Source organism: Neltuma alba, unplaced genomic scaffold (genome assembly GCF_004799145.2).
Source record: "Neltuma alba isolate B1F8T4 unplaced genomic scaffold, ASM479914v2 tig00011398_pilon, whole genome shotgun sequence".
Classification (NCBI taxonomy): domain Eukaryota; kingdom Viridiplantae; phylum Streptophyta; class Magnoliopsida; order Fabales; family Fabaceae; genus Neltuma; species Neltuma alba.
In genome coordinates this window covers 288,810-304,188 of record NW_021636087.1, presented here as the reverse complement: position 1 = coordinate 304,188, position 15,379 = coordinate 288,810, and the positions used below count along the sequence as shown (strand labels likewise).

Genomic DNA, 15,379 nt, shown 5'->3' with positions numbered 1-15,379 from the left:
TAGCGGCCTCCAGATTCTTTGGTTGATTTGATTGTGATATTTGTGGCATCCACCTATTAATAGTACACAAACAACATATTAACTGTTGTGATTTCATCGAATTGACCTGATCTATTAAGAAATTTAGGCACATCTTCAACATTTTTCTGTCTTTCTTCCAGATCATGTCTCTTTGATTCAGCCTCCATTTTGACAGCATTTAGGTGTGGAGTTGCTTCCTCAGACATCATATGCCTTTCTTTCTCCAACTGTTTCACCAATTCTCCCACCTGCTCAACTAAGAAAAGATGACAAAGGGAACAGAAAAAGGGGGAAAATTAAAAGCATAACACAACAAACATCTTTGCTCAAATATGAACTTAAAACAAGGTGTTTGGTGTTGAGTTAAAAGGACCGAAAATATTACATCCACAATATATCTCATATCTTGAGGAGAGCCGCTCTTTTATGAACTTAATTCAATTCAAAACTAGCAAAAATAAAAGGTTTCAGTCTCCCTGATTTTCATGCAGAATTACAGTAACTTTACTTGTCAAAATGTTAGAGGCAGCACCTGATCTTGTATGGCTTGCATCTGAGCAAAGTGCTTTGACGTTTTCTTGTCAGCCTGAGAAAAACAATAGCCAGAAATATATCACATCTGCCATGGCCTGTATGCATTCTTATACTCATGAGCAGTTTGCGTTATAAGATTTGAAAAGACACCTATTCTTCTCAGAGGGATATGAGAAATTTTCAACAATTTCTCCCTTAATCTATTAAAATTTGATTTAAATAATTTAAAACTGCAATAAATAATTTTGAAAAATATTTTAATAATATTTTTTCCATTGCCATTTTAAACTGTTTAAATAAAATTTTAATCAATTAATTTTTATTTAATATTTTAATAAAATTTTCATAAAATATCAAATTAAATGACAATCATTTAAATTTAATATGATAGTTGAAATCACTACCAGAAAAAAAGCTTTTCAGGCAGTTAAAAGTGGCTTTTCACGGCGGTTTTGAAGGCAAAGTTGATAAAGGCGACGTTGAAAGGTAAAGAAAACACGGCGGTTTTGAACCGCAATTTTCCACGGCGGTTAAAATAAAAACCACCGTTGAAATTTGACTTTCAACGGCGGTTTATAGGTAAACCGCCGTGGAATATTATTTTAACGGCGGTTATATTATAACCGTCGTTAAAAATACATTTTTTTTTAAATTCTGCTTGATTTTCATTTTTACCACCCTGCAGTTTACAGTTCTAAATAAATGTAGGCAGTGCAGATCACGCAGAACAAGATCAATTAGCTAGTTGATATATATACAGCATTGAAATTTCTTTTACACAATTCGAAAATAGGGAACCGGCCAATATAATAGAACTAGGTGGTTAATTAAGACCAAGGAACACGTATTGGCTAGCTAGGTCCAACAATTCTGAAATAGAAGTAACTACTTCTCTGTACAATGGAAATCATGAACATGTACATATAAGAGGGAATTGAAAGAAAACATCTAACAATGAATTTTTTGAGAAATAACCTATCTATTTGAAAGCTAAATTTCAATTTTTTCTACCAATGTTGTTGACAAAGTGTCCCTCATCAAGTTGATGTCATCTATGAGATATGGCGCAGTATTTTGAAATATCTATTAATCAAAAATAACATAGTAAACTTAGTCAAAAATATGAAATGAATTGAAGAACGTCATGCAACGTAACTCATCTTTACCTCGTCTAATTTCTCAGTCATTCTGATCTCAATTATGTCATTCATGTAGCGGATGACATAATATCCACACTCAACATGTCCTTATTGACAACGGTACTAAAAAAATAAGATATAAAATTTGAATATTAGACATTATTGATTATAAACATTAACTTTAATTCATCCAAAAATGTTTAAAAGTTAGTTCAAAACAACATATACCTTTGAAAGAATCCATGTTGGTGCTTGTCTATTTTGTTTAATCGCCACAACATTAAAAGTATGAAAAGCCCTATCAACATTATAAGAGAAAATGATATTAGAGCATGCTTGTATAAACTTCACAAGTAATAAATATATAAATAAAAACTAACGTGTCGATGACATCTTTGGTTTCTTCGGATGGACTTCCACAGAGTGAATCGAACCAGTAAACTTTGTTGTCAAAAGGGGCACAAACAATTAGAGTCCAATGATAACTGCAAAAGGCAAACCATGTTAATTATAACCCGACACATACAGCTTGTATATCTCAAATACAATAATACACTTATCCTTCCACGTAAGGTGCAAAATATATTAGCTTTCTGGTCTGAGTCATTGTGGTCATAATGTAGATTGACCTTGCTTCCACAATATTAAATTCTTTCTGCACCCTTTAAGGACACATAAAGCCATATGTTCCTTCAAGTCCTCCGTTTCGACAGATTTGATTAAAGTGCCTGTTGTTTAAGTAAAAAACATTAGGACATGCATGAAGTATAATATGTTATAAGAAAATGATATTGTAACTTACAAAATAGCGAGCTGCATGAAAGCTATATCAAGCTCCTCAAAGTTGAGGAACTGAACGAGGTCCCTCTTGTCAATGGTAAAGTCGTATGTTATATCTGAACCCACAACCCCCAACGGCATTTTGAAAGCCACAGGCTTATCCATGTTTGGCACCATGGAATGAAAAACCTCCAAACTGGAATACATAAGCGCAACATCACTAGGAAGAGGCAAGAGTACAGGATCAAATGATGTGCTCGTTGTGGCCTTCTTTGTTGCCGCCTTCTTCACCATTGGCTTTGCAATAAGTCTCTTTGGCCACAAAATGAAATGTCCTTTAGCTTGGGCCAAGAGTCGAACCTCATCAGTAGGATTGGGCACTGGTGTACCCCTGACCACGAACAATCCTCTCCACTGTCACCCTTGCTTGATTGCTCGGAATTTTGTTGCCGTGAATCGTTGTGCCCATGAATGCTCGACCACTAGCAACATGAACAGGTGAATTTTCATAATCCACATAGAGAGAACACGGCATCCCATTGTCTTCGACAGGGTCAGGGTCAGACACTGTCAGTGGCTGTGTCTAATTATTACTGCCTTTCTCGCTTTTTATCACAGGTGAACCCTGAAACATAATATGAAATTAGTTAAGAAACATTAAATAAGTTTAAATGGATCAAATGAATCTTTAGAAGATTTAAAAAGATGTGTGATTATTACCTGGGAAGGTTCAGATACTCGGGGCATCTGGAATCCACTCGTACCCATCATCATCAGAGTCTGTTGAAACTTGGCATCGAATTCATCACGTATCTTTTGCATCTCTGCCATGTGTTGTTAACTTAGTTCAGCTCGAACTCTCTCTATTTCTTCCTGTAGTCGTTGGTCGAGCTCCTCTTTAGATACCATGTTAGCAGAGGATGATCTAGTGCTTCTTCGTGAAACAGAGCCAAAAAATTCTTTAATACCAATCCCTTTAGGGGTCCCTCGAACTCTTCCGGGATGGTCAGCCTTTCTCATAGCAGTGGCCAAGATATCCATCCGTCCTTGAGGGATGAATGTACCTTGAGATAATTGCTCCTCAAGTGTATCCTATATCATTAAAGCAATAAATTCAATTTAAGATAATTGAAAAAAACAATTAATGAAACATAATTCTTAAATATTACTTGCAATCCTCTCAGCAACAGCAGCAGACTGTGGAGTAATGTATTGACCCTTTTTAATCCTCGCCGCCTTTCATTTTTCTTGGCGAGAAGGACACTCAATAGGTGGCATGTAGCCAGTAGGATCTGAAGCAGCAGCCATCTGTGCATTCTTCAGTCGTTCCTCCATCATATTTCTTTCTAACCCACCATACCCTGCACGAGACATGGTATGTGGGTATACATTCTGTTCAGATATTTGTTTGTTCTTCTGACTCAATGCCTATGACAATGAAACCAAATCGACAAAATTAGTTTAGTTAAATAAAATATGACCTGATTAAAAATTAAGTTTGAAGAAACCAAACCTGAAATGCAGGGTCTTCACGTTGCTTCACAAAATTCTCCCATGCTTCTTCACTAATAAATGAATATCATTCCTTAGGATGCTCACCGTTTCTTTTTCCATTAATATAATGTTTTGTAAGCGTGGACTTAAAATCCCTCCACCGTTCATCAATTTGCTTTAACAAACGGTCTCTCATTTGCTTAGTGGCAGGAATATCAAATGTCAGCTGCAATACAATAATAGCATAGAGTTATAAAGTAAATAAGCAACTATAATTGAAACAAGTAGAGAAAACAATGCACAATATACCAATATATCCTCCCAAAGGTTTTTCTTCAAATCTTTGTCCACCTTCTTCCAGCTAGGAATGTCAATGCTAATCTTACTACGTGCGAGATAACCCACATAACTAGTAAATTGAGCCCCATCCTTTCCTATAGGCTTCAGATTATCATCAAACTCTACTGTAATCCTCATAGGCTGCGTGCTCTCATCACGTAAAGCTAAATGTCTCATATGGGTTGGCCCTCTACCCTTTCTCCAGCTAGTAAAAGAGTTGTCGTCACCAGAACCCTGTTGACCGGATCCGTCCATTTCCTGTTTAAAGAACAACGAATTAATAACCGTGGTTTGGAAAAGTGATTCTAGAGAATAGATTCTGGGGAGAATAGATTCTGTGAAAAATAGATTTTGTAAAAAAGTGATTCTGAGAAGTGAGAGTGTTTGGATAGTTGTTATCAGAAGCACTTTTTATATATACAAATTACTAAAAAAAAAGACATAAGTTAATATGATAATTACAGAAAAAATAGATTTTATGATATATTTTAATTTGAAGGAATAAAATTGTTAATAATATGTTTTTTACCAACATAATTAATAATGCATAAGATAATATAATTAATAAATAATTAATGTGTATATATATTTATAAAATATAAGATTAAATATATTTATAAAAAAATATGTTTATAAAAAAAATAACAAGATACATATCATATAGACCCTCACACTCTCCCTTTTTTCTCCAAAAGCAAAAAAATTTTGCTTTTTCCAAAACCATGGTTTTGGAGTCAAAACCATGGTTTTGGTTTTTGGAGGGGGTGTTTGGGTAGATTATTCCCCAAACTATGGTTTGGGGTGTCACCCAAACTATGGTTTGGGGTGTCACCCAAACACACCCTTAATCCCATTCAGGAACCCAGTCATGAGCAAAGTAACAACTGAAGAATATACATAACTTGTCATCAACCGGAATTCACCCTCCCCATGAATCCACACATCCTTCTGGACCTGTGTTCCCAAGTCTTTTCATCCTGATGGGTGTTGATTGAAGATGACGAAAAGAAGCAACTACGGAGCAGGCAAAGATAAAAGACGAGAGGTGAAGGCATGATGTTATAAGTCTCATATTGAGGAACCTCACAAGTGTTGTGAGGTTTATAAGTTCAAAGGGTTCTCCCTCATAACAAGCTAGTCTTTTAAGATTGGACTCTCTTCTTGGACTTGTGCTTATTACATTGGTGCTTTCATTGAAAGTTGACCAACTGGAAAAGGCTACCTACGGAAGATTCTAATAGATAAAAAGATCGAGTGAAGTGCGTAAAGTGGAGTCAACTTTAGAAGGGAGTACTCAAGCTAATCTTTTGAAATTGGGCTTTGATGATCAAGATGATGAATAGCTATCCTCAATCAGAAAAACTAATAAAGGATCAATAACGTATTTCATCTTAAAAAGTGTTTGGATGACTCAAAAAGTACTTTTTATATCATAAAAATTACTTTTTTAAAACTATAGTTTCATTTTTATTCAAACTAGTATTATGGTAGAAGTCCCACATCGAAGAGCTAACGAGGAGGGGAGGAGAGCCCGAGGCTATAAAATAGAAGGGAAGGCGACGATTGCAACATACTTACCTGGACGGGGTCGATGGGTGATCAAGAAGGCCCATGGCCTAGGTTGACGGCCTCCATTGCACTTGGGAGGGGTGTCACCCTAAGGTCTCCCCAAGGGGGAGAGCCTACGTCATAATTTGTGGCAGTGGGGGCCTGCGTTCGCGCGGCCCCTGCCCATTCTCTAGTTTAACTATCGATTTCCTCATCTTGAGTAATATAATTTGGTTGTGCATGCGTGATGATTCGCTTTCTCTGAAAGTTCCTGCACCCGATTGTTGTTGTTGTTGCTGTCGGTGGTGCCTGGATGCGAACGATGGCTTCTTGGAACGATGATGGCGGGGATCTCTTGTTCTTATGATCATAATCGTCGAATAGATTGAATTGACGGAATGGGAAAGGGGAGGGGAATTCTTGTTGCTTCGGCTTAGGGCTTGAGGATTGGACCTGCTCGTCCATTTGTCTTGAAACAGAGCGGGGCTGAATTCTCGTGGTAGAACTCATGGGAAATTTAAGACTCTTGATTATTGTTTTGTTGATTTCCAGAATGTCGGCGTTTCATTTTTGCTGTGAATAAAAGTTGCAGCATGTATGCCTTTCTTTGCACGATTTATAAAGAAGGCTGTGAAACAAATCCGGGGATTATGATGAAGACAATGTTATTTCTCTGATGGAAAATGACATGGGAGGGAGAATGAAGTCAGGTTTGAACGTCTGCGATTGTGTACCTCACTTGGAATCTATTTATTAACCGTTGTTTCATTTTTGGCTACTATACTGCTGCTGCTATGTTGACTTCTATCAGATGATGCTGGTTTGGTCTTGTTTCTCTTTTGCATGTTTATCAGAATTGTTATCATGTAGTGGCTTGCATATGCATCCCCTGTTTCTGCAATCGTGAACGACTATGTCGTCTGTTTCTTTCCATTCTGGGGCCTGTAATTTGCAGACTTTCATATCACCTATACGAGGAAGCCCTATCATCTTGTTCTATCAAGACAAAAAAGAACAGAGTCGGGGATTGATAAGATGACGTCACCAGAAGCATGGATTGTCAAAATGAGTGATTAGCTCTTTCCAAGGATAAACGCTAAGAAAAATGAGTGACTTTTCAATTACACCAATAATAGATTGTTGCCTTCCATTTTTAATGATGCTTGGCCCTAAGAAATAGAGGTTTGTATTTTTAACCTTTATTGAAAATTGTCTTTTTACTTTTTAGAAAACGCTGTATTATTAACCTTTTATCTTTAGGGGGAAAAAATTGACTTTGAAAGGTAAAGAAGAATAATTATTGTGAAATGTGTTCTCCAAGTTCGTCCAAGTTCTTCATAATGAAGGAAAATCATTTATTTAGAAGAACAAGCAATACGATGTGAAAATTGTTATATACACACACACAACTTAAAATTTGAATCCGTTAAAATTTACAAGCAAGCATATTTAAGGTCCAAATGCGAGCTGATCAATGATGATGATGATGATGATAGAAATAATGATAATAATAATAATACAACGAGAAAATGCATCGAAGTCGTAGGCTTTGGCCCTTGAAGTTGAAGATCTGCAGCAGGCAGCACCTCAAAGGAAGAAACGCCCTGGAGCCATATTAAAAAGCTCGTCTTGTGGGACCACACATCAAAACCTGATCTGTCATAAAAAGAGGTCAGTTTGGAGTCGAGGGATCAAATATTTGACGGTAAAAACATTTTGACAACTTCATGGAAGTCCGATCCTAGTTCTCCGGCCCTTTTAGAAAAGCAGCATAATTTTGCTTGAATTTCCACCCTCCAATTAACGGGGATAGAGATGGCGTGTTTTTTTTGTTTCTAGTTCTTCTTTACTTGTGATTTGTAAATATGAAGGAAGCAACACCAACAGTAAGTAAAAACAAAACAGCAACAAAGAAACACAACAGCAGCTACATCATGAAGGCCATTGCTTCGTCAAGTATCAGCTATTTCAGATTCTATAACTGGTAAACTAAGCATGAACGTTGAACACAATTAAATTTTGCCTTTCAGAATACTATTTATTGAGCTTCATCTAATTTAAATAGATGTCCCAAGTTCAGTAAACAACGAAACAACCCTCACTGGCAAAGAGTATGCCCACCAATGTGGTCATGTCATGATACGGAGAGGACAATTATTTTTGGTCAACGATGCCATAATATTGGCGTTTAGACGAAAAACGGAATCTCTCGTACATTCATAGGCATAATCACCTAAGACAAAATGTGACTAGATGGCATCAGTGCACCACAACAGAGAATACAGGTAGTTCAAGCAGGTGACCAAGGCATTGAACACATCAATGTGCAACCCAAAACCAGGATAAAATCCCAGTAGGGAAGTTTACGCGCTGAAGGCATTAGGACAACTACCACCTATATAGAAAGGGAGATATGTAAAAATGTAAACTACCTGCTGCTTCAATCAGCTTTTGAACCCGATTCGATCACATGGGCAAGCAAGTCCTTATACTGTTGAAACTGCGACAGCAATTTGCCCGATTACGGGTTAGTAGTGCAATGAACAACTTCTAAAATATCAATAGAAAAAGCACAATGAACATGGCGACGTAATTAACGGTATTGATAATGGCGCAGAGATAACCACCCTATTCTCCCACTCTCTCACCAACTGCTTCTGCCAACTCCCCACTTTTCCTTTCAGCCCTCTCCTTCCATTGTACGTGATTAACGATTTTGGGGATTGTGGGATGTTTGCGGGACCCACGGGACTCTATCATTTCAAATTCCAATTTCATTTGTGAAGGGAATCATGTATTCCTTTATAAGCTACTTACGTCAACCAGGTGATCAGTCCTCACAGGTTTTTGAAGATAATGACAGTGGCTATGTACCTCTTTGGTTAACTCTTCATGTGTGCTAGCTAACATTTCCAGTTTAGCTGATCCAGATTCTTTGACTGATTTGATTGTAATATTTGTGGCATCCACCTATTAATAGCAGACAGGCAACATATTAACTCATGATTTCATCGAACTAACCTGACTTACAAAGAATTTTAAAAGATAGTAGTCACGATACCTCCGCTAACACAGCTTCGACATTCTTCTGTCTTTCTTCCAGATCATGCCTCTTTGATTCAGCCTCCATTTTCACACCATTTAGGTATGTAGATGCTTCCTCAGACTTCATATCCCTTTCTTTCTCTAACTGTTTCATCAATTCTCCCAGCTGCTCAACTAAGAAAAAGACAACAAAGGGAACAGAAAAGGGGAAAAATTAAAAGCATAACACAACAAACATCTTTGCTCAAATATGACTGAAAACATAGATACAGCATAGCTTGAACAAGAACTTACGCTTTCCTTTTCTTTCAACCAGTTTGACATCAAGTGACTTTTCCAGCACTTCTTCATCACTGAGTTTTGCTTTCAAAGCTTTTAGACTTTTCTCAATTTCTTTTGCAGAATTTACCTGAGAGGTGCTCATGTCATCAAACAAGGTGTTTGGAGTTGAGTTAAAAGGACAGGAAATATTACATCCACAATATATCTCATATCTTGAGTAGAGCCGCTCTTGTATGAACTTAATTCAAATCAAAACTAACAAAAATAAAAGGTTTCAGTCTCCCATATTCATGCAGAATTCACAGCAACTAAACAAATCAAAATGTTAGAGGCAACACCTGATCTTGTATGGCTTGCATCTGAGCAAAGTGCTTTGACATTTTCTTCTCAACCTGAGAAAAACAATAGTAAGAAATATATCAGATCTGGCATGGCCTGTATGCATTCTTATATTTATCAGCAGTTTGCATTATAAGATTTAAAAGAAGCCTAAACCTCTCATAGGGATATGAAACTGAAATTATTAAACCAATTGAAAACAAATAAAGAAATGAACAAGGTCTATAAGTTCAACTTTGAACTCTTTATCCAAGATTAACGTTCAAGAATTAAGGAAAATACTTTTTTTCACTTAGATAAAATATAGACCTCATAATATAATCGACAGAAGGGAAAAAAAAAAGAACATGCATATGAAGTTGAATAATTACCATGGAAATGAATAAAATACCTTTGAATAAAGGTCAACAAGGGCATTCTTCTCATGGAAAGTTTGCATGGCTGATCTTTCCGCATTCTTAGCTTCTTCTCGAGCTAGTTTTTGTTCCTCCAATGCTCTCTGAGCGAAATTGTGCAAGAGAATTTACGAGTCAAAGTTGGAAAACAAGTATTAGGTATCAAAACAACCCAAAAGACTTCAACAAGCATCTATCTTTAGTCAGGTCAACATTTTATTTCGTTCTTTATGTCCTTGTAAACATACCTTGATTAAGTTTTTCCTTAAGCTTAATTTATCAATATTTTTCCTCATCCTAGAGGGCCTAAATAAAACCCCTTGTTCAGACTGGAATCATGAGAGAATCAGAGCATTAATTACTGAACCCTCGAATGATATCACAGCCTCATAGGCCTGATCCCTTTTTATGCCAAAATATGGTCAACAGCCAATGAAGGGATTGCCAATAACATACCAACGAATATCACTATTGACAAACCAACAAATTTAGTTACTTTGAATAGACTCAATCGCTGTCATATTCATCTGCAAGAAAGAGAAGGATGACTGCCTAAACAGAGAAGCTGCCCAGAAATGACTCAATGTAATGTTTGGAAAGCCAAGAACAAGCGAGTGATGTCTTAGCTTATAAGCTTGATGAAAACCAATATTGGAAAGAAGATTGATTATGCCATCCGAGTTGTCCCCAAAAGTTCTGGAGATCACATTTAATATATGATTAATTGCCGCAAATCACATTTAAAATGTCATATTCTATGTTTTAAGGTGTTTTTAACTTGTTACTGAATGTTACAATCAGACACATCTTACAATAAATTATACAATTCAGGAGTAAAAAATGTTTTCCAAGTCATGATACATGTCACAATCTGACAACTGTGGTTGTGTGTATTAAATCCCCTCTTGTGGGGAGCAAACCACATCTAAAACTTGTCTACCTTGTTGCAATATGTTAGGGTGGGAACAACCTGTTTCAGAGGGATAGGTGAGAAGTGGCTTGCGCAAATATCATAACCCTATACATGACTTAGTTCAAAGGTGCAGCTTACTGTAATACAGCTAGCACCAGCCAAGTGCAAATTCTTTCTTTCCATACTTCAACAATTGACAACAACTAATTAAGCGCTTATAACAATTGTAGCTTCAAGACAACACTAAAAAAAAAAAAAATCTTGATTATGTAAATTTAAAGTAAGCATTAAAGGAAAAGGGAAACACTACCAAAACCAGCTACTTCATCAAAATTAGAAAAAGAATTAGATCTTACTGTGGTGAATGGTACCAACAAGAATGAAAATAATCCAATAACTGCAATAAAGAAAACTTCAGAAAAGCAAATCACGGCAGGAAAAGTAAAGCTATATAACCTACTAATTGCTAAATGAGACACATAAAACTAATTGGTTCAATCATGCCTGCAGAAGTACCAGAGTTATTAACACCAATAAACTTGATGGACAAACATTTTTAACTGATGCCCATTGAAAACTAAGAAACGACTAAAAATAGTACCTGCAATTTATCAGGGGACTGAACAACTTTTGATCGTAGGTTTGCATTTTCTTGAACACTTTGTACAAGGGTAAACTCAGCAGAAGAGATCTGCGGTCAGAAAAGGGAAATGGATAATTGAGGACTAATATGACTGAGGAAAAAAAGCCAACCCCCCCCCCCCAAAAAAAAAAAACGCAGCGTTCTGACTGGAGGGAAGAGAGAATGGGAACTAACTACAAAGACTAAGTAAATCTCAATAATTAAATTGAAACAAAGCTAGAAGCAAGTAAAGTAGCAAGCTACAATGAGGCATGCAATGAAAACCCATCTGCTGGAACTATCTGGAAATAGAGTCATCTTCACACGAATGAATGATAACTTATCCAGAGAAATACAATGGAATTGCTGATTCTTACAAGCAGAAAATGGATATTGTAAGTACAGTGAGATCTGTCATAAATTTGGCTCTCCTATTTCCAAATGCTCTACAAAATAACCAAATTAAGACACAAAAATATAATCAGTCTTGCCACATATTTAATAACTCGCTCTGATAAAATTCCATTATCAGTCAGAGCAGTAAGAGATCTGCATCTACTATCAGTCAAAAGGCCCACTGTTGATATTAACATGGTGGAAAATTAAATGACATCTTGAAATACATACTTGCGGAAATTTGGTGGTCTGTATTTTTCATGTGTAACATATCTACAGTGCAAATGGGTTGAAGGGTATCTTAATGAGTGAGGTGTTTTGGCAAATAAGTATTGAGATGTAGTTTAACTGAAAGAATAGATGACTACGTGGGAGATTTATGACAAACTGAGTCAAAGAGTTCTGGTGAAATAATTTCCGATAAGAGGATTTCGTTGTAGAAATGAAAGTACAAAGTTTGCCTGAGAGACTCAACTCAATGGTGGAAATAAAAAGTTTCAGATGGAGGTGCTGGAAAAAAAATACTTGGGCTTTATCATTCATCTACTAAGTTCTAGCCAAGATTCACCTTCCCATCCATTTCCCCTGTCTTCTCCTTCAACTTCCGAAAAGTAGCTCTAAGTGACATCTGGTTGGTGTTAAGGGCAGCAATGGTTTGACGCAGTTCTTTAACTTTTGCATCCACCTCTTGAACAAGAGTTGCCTCCCTTTCCCTGGCTTCATTGTAGCCATCAATTTCTGACTTCAACTGTAATGGAAAACTGAAAGCATTCAATGAAATCTGATGCCCTGAAAATAGGTAAAATAAAAACAATTTTGGTATCAACTATAAACCTGCAAGATCTTTGTTTCCTGATCTCTCTGCTGTTCCTCAAGAAGGTTGACTTCATCCACTATGTCTGTAATCGAATTCAATCTCGTTTCTCTAAGATTACAAAAAAAAAAAAAAGGTGCCATAAGATAATTGAAAAGCAATAACAGAAAACGCTGTGTGCCAGCTACTTTGAAGTCCTCGACAGTGCCTCCATGACGCAACTGACCTCTTGAGAGTTTCAACCCATCACCAAAGGTTTTTCCCCAAGTAGTTAACACACACAGAAAATCTCCATTCTAAACCAAGAACCCAACTTCATTAGCTCACTAAGGAATGTATTTTCTTCCCCTCTACATTTTAAGGCTTCTACTTTCTATGTTTACCTAATTTCCCACAAGTACATGGAGCCAAGGCAAAAAAACATTCACCTATGCAGACAGAAATTTAGAAGTGCGCCCAGGAAAAACTCTGTTCTATCAGCCTCGGGTGTTAAAAGATCTTTGAGGGTAAAGTTCCTCGGGCAATCCAACGAGGCCACTACTTCCTTTATTCTGCTGTACATCTTCATTACCCGAACAGAGTCAACATGGAAGTCTGGGTTCTCAAGATGCTCTAGAGCAGCAAACTCAACATGGTCTTCCCTGTCCAAATTAGAGACTTTGTAAGTAAAAGAAGGCAGCAGGCACTAAAGAAAAAGTAACATGGGATTTCCAATACTATAAAGACTTGAACAGAGGGAACAACATGAGAGCAACAATAATTTTAAAATTGAAATGTTCTGATTTCCAAATGGATAAGCCCTAGATTACAAATGGTCCAAATACATATGTAGTTATATATACCTATCATCAAATGAAGCATAACAATTTCATTTTTCCTATAACAATATGAAAAGTGCATGGTTTAATTGGAGAAACATACATTTGTTCAATTATTATTATTAGAGACTCATAAGCTTGTTGTTTTTTAATTGGAGAGCCTAATGGCAAGAATGTAGAAAATTGCACATAATTTTTATCCATTGCATATAACGGAAGAAGCAAGTTGGGAAGATCCACTTTTCCGAGTCTTACAAGTGCATACTGAACTTTTGGGGAAGAGGAGATTATTCAACACGTTACTTACGGACATTGTCTCTTGGATTCAAATTATTTAATAGTATACAGTTTCTGTATAATATAAAACTAAATCTGCTAAAAGTGCCCACCCCGCATTCAAAAAGCCCTCCTTGGCGTCTGTATGACATCCCTTTACATGAAAACATTCAGTTCAAGCTCACATTTCCTTTCCGTAAGCCATTACCGGAGCATTAGAACAAAAGCCCTCTTTGAAATTGCAAGGGGAAAAAAAACTTAAAGCCAACTGGACAGAAAACCAACACAGTCATGTCTGACAAAAATGAGCGAGAATGACAATAGGGTTAAAGCGGAGTGTGGAGATGTTACTCGGGAAGAGAGTCGAGGTGATTGAGGATCCGGAAGTAGAGGTCCCAAACAAAGTCCATGTTCGGGGTCATGAGTTGATGTTCGGACACATTTGCAATCTGAAATTGCGCCAAAATAGCAGTGATCTCGGGGCGCGAAAGCCTGGGGTACTCGAACTTGGACATCGCTCTGGGTTTTCGTTCGGTGACAACGTATGGATTATGGAGGAGAAAGAAACAATAGGGTTGATTCAGAGCAAAAAGGGAAAGGAAATTCAACTCTACATGTGAGCCGGTGAGACGAAAAGAACCAGGCGAGCGACGCAAGAAGAGACCTTTCCCGCCCTTTTCCTGTATTCATTTTCCCCTCTCTGGAAGTATTTAAAATAGTAAAGCGAGGCTCAATTATTTCCCTCATTCTTTGATATAAAAACTACTATTCCCGGTGCTAATTATAAGAGTTAATTAATTAATTTAAAAAGATTAAAAAATAATTTAAATTAGTTATTTGTAATAAATAAATGTTGTTTTTTCTAAAATATCATTGCTAATCAAATGTGTTGCCTAAAACTATCATTATTAGAAGGATTATCTTAAAAAAATACATAAATATAAGAGATAAAGTGGATTGAGTTCTTATATTTAGAACCAAATAAAAGTCAAATAAGGTTTTATATTAAGGACCAGAGATAGTGTTTAATTAATTTAAATAAATTTAAAAACTCAAATAAATTATGTATTAGTTTATGAGTTAGGAAAATTATTTTTTTAAAAAATAATAAATATGATAAATAAAATAAATCATAATATATTTACAATAAAATTCAATCTCTAAATATTTTTGACATTTGAGAGCAAAGGGAGTAACTAGATGTTGGGGAAAATAAACTATAATGTGTTGGTGAAACAATAAAATAATTTACCATTACATGAAGTTTGGCGTGAGATAAGTTACTCTTTTTATTGAATAGATATTTCCATTTTAGACCTTTTGTTTGGAATTGTTTTAGGAATACGAGGTCCAGTCAATATTTTCCACTATTCATCCTTTTCTTTTATTAATCTTATTCAGCCTTCTTTATATAAATAAATAATGCGTGTAAACTAAATTGTCTCCTTGGTAAATTATGAATGTTAAATAATGAAGGTGGCAGTTGTAAATTATTGTTATCTTGATGTCAAAAAATTGTTATCTTAATAAATAATAAATTTAGCACTTATTTTTAAATACACAATGCCAATGGGCCTTTATTTTTTATTTCTCTAAGATTGTAAATATTTACAACTTCTACTTC

The 15,379-nt window shown here is 36.0% G+C and overlaps 1 protein-coding gene and 1 non-coding gene across 3 annotated transcripts; one reads left to right on the top strand and one right to left on the bottom strand.

The window, feature by feature from the left end:
- The first annotated feature begins 5,877 nt into the window (after positions 1-5,877).
- Positions 5,878-6,038, top strand: LOC114712921 (U1 spliceosomal RNA). Its single transcript, XR_003737288.1, has one exon. It is a non-coding gene; the product is annotated as a U1 spliceosomal RNA (small nuclear RNA).
- A 1,212-nt stretch (positions 6,039-7,250) lies between these two features.
- Positions 7,251-14,373, bottom strand: LOC114712916 (kinetochore protein NUF2 homolog). 2 transcript variants are annotated; one of them, XM_028897477.1, is made up of 12 exons: positions 14,107-14,373; positions 13,090-13,302; positions 12,682-12,772; positions 12,416-12,595; positions 11,431-11,520; positions 9,913-10,020; positions 9,521-9,574; positions 9,195-9,309; positions 8,917-9,074; positions 8,730-8,825; positions 8,288-8,355; positions 7,251-7,511 (listed from the first exon to the last, which is right to left on the bottom strand). In XM_028897477.1, exons 1-11 carry the CDS (start codon positions 14,268-14,270, stop codon positions 8,296-8,298), a joined length of 1,329 nt encoding a protein of 442 aa, XP_028753310.1. In that variant the 5' UTR covers positions 14,271-14,373; the 3' UTR covers positions 7,251-7,511; positions 8,288-8,295. The 2 variants fall into 2 exon arrangements, with proteins under 2 accessions (XP_028753310.1, XP_028753312.1); XM_028897479.1 differs by having other exon boundaries at positions 7,251-7,506.
- Positions 14,374-15,379: the final 1,006 nt, after the last annotated feature.

Excerpts from the sequence above, each read along its gene's own strand:
- LOC114712916 (XM_028897477.1), bottom strand. The coding sequence starts at position 14,270 with ATGTCCAAGTTCGAGTACCCCAGGCTTTCGCGCCCCGAGATCACTGCT. Across the intron at positions 10,021-11,430 it reads AGTCCCCTGATAAATTGCAG|AGAGCATTGGAGGAACAAAA; the intron begins GTACTATTTTTA and ends AATTTCGCTCAG. Across the intron at positions 8,356-8,729 it reads ATGAAGAGTTAACCAAAGAG|TTTCAACAGTATAAGGACTT; the intron begins GTACATAGCCAC and ends TTGCTGTCGCAG.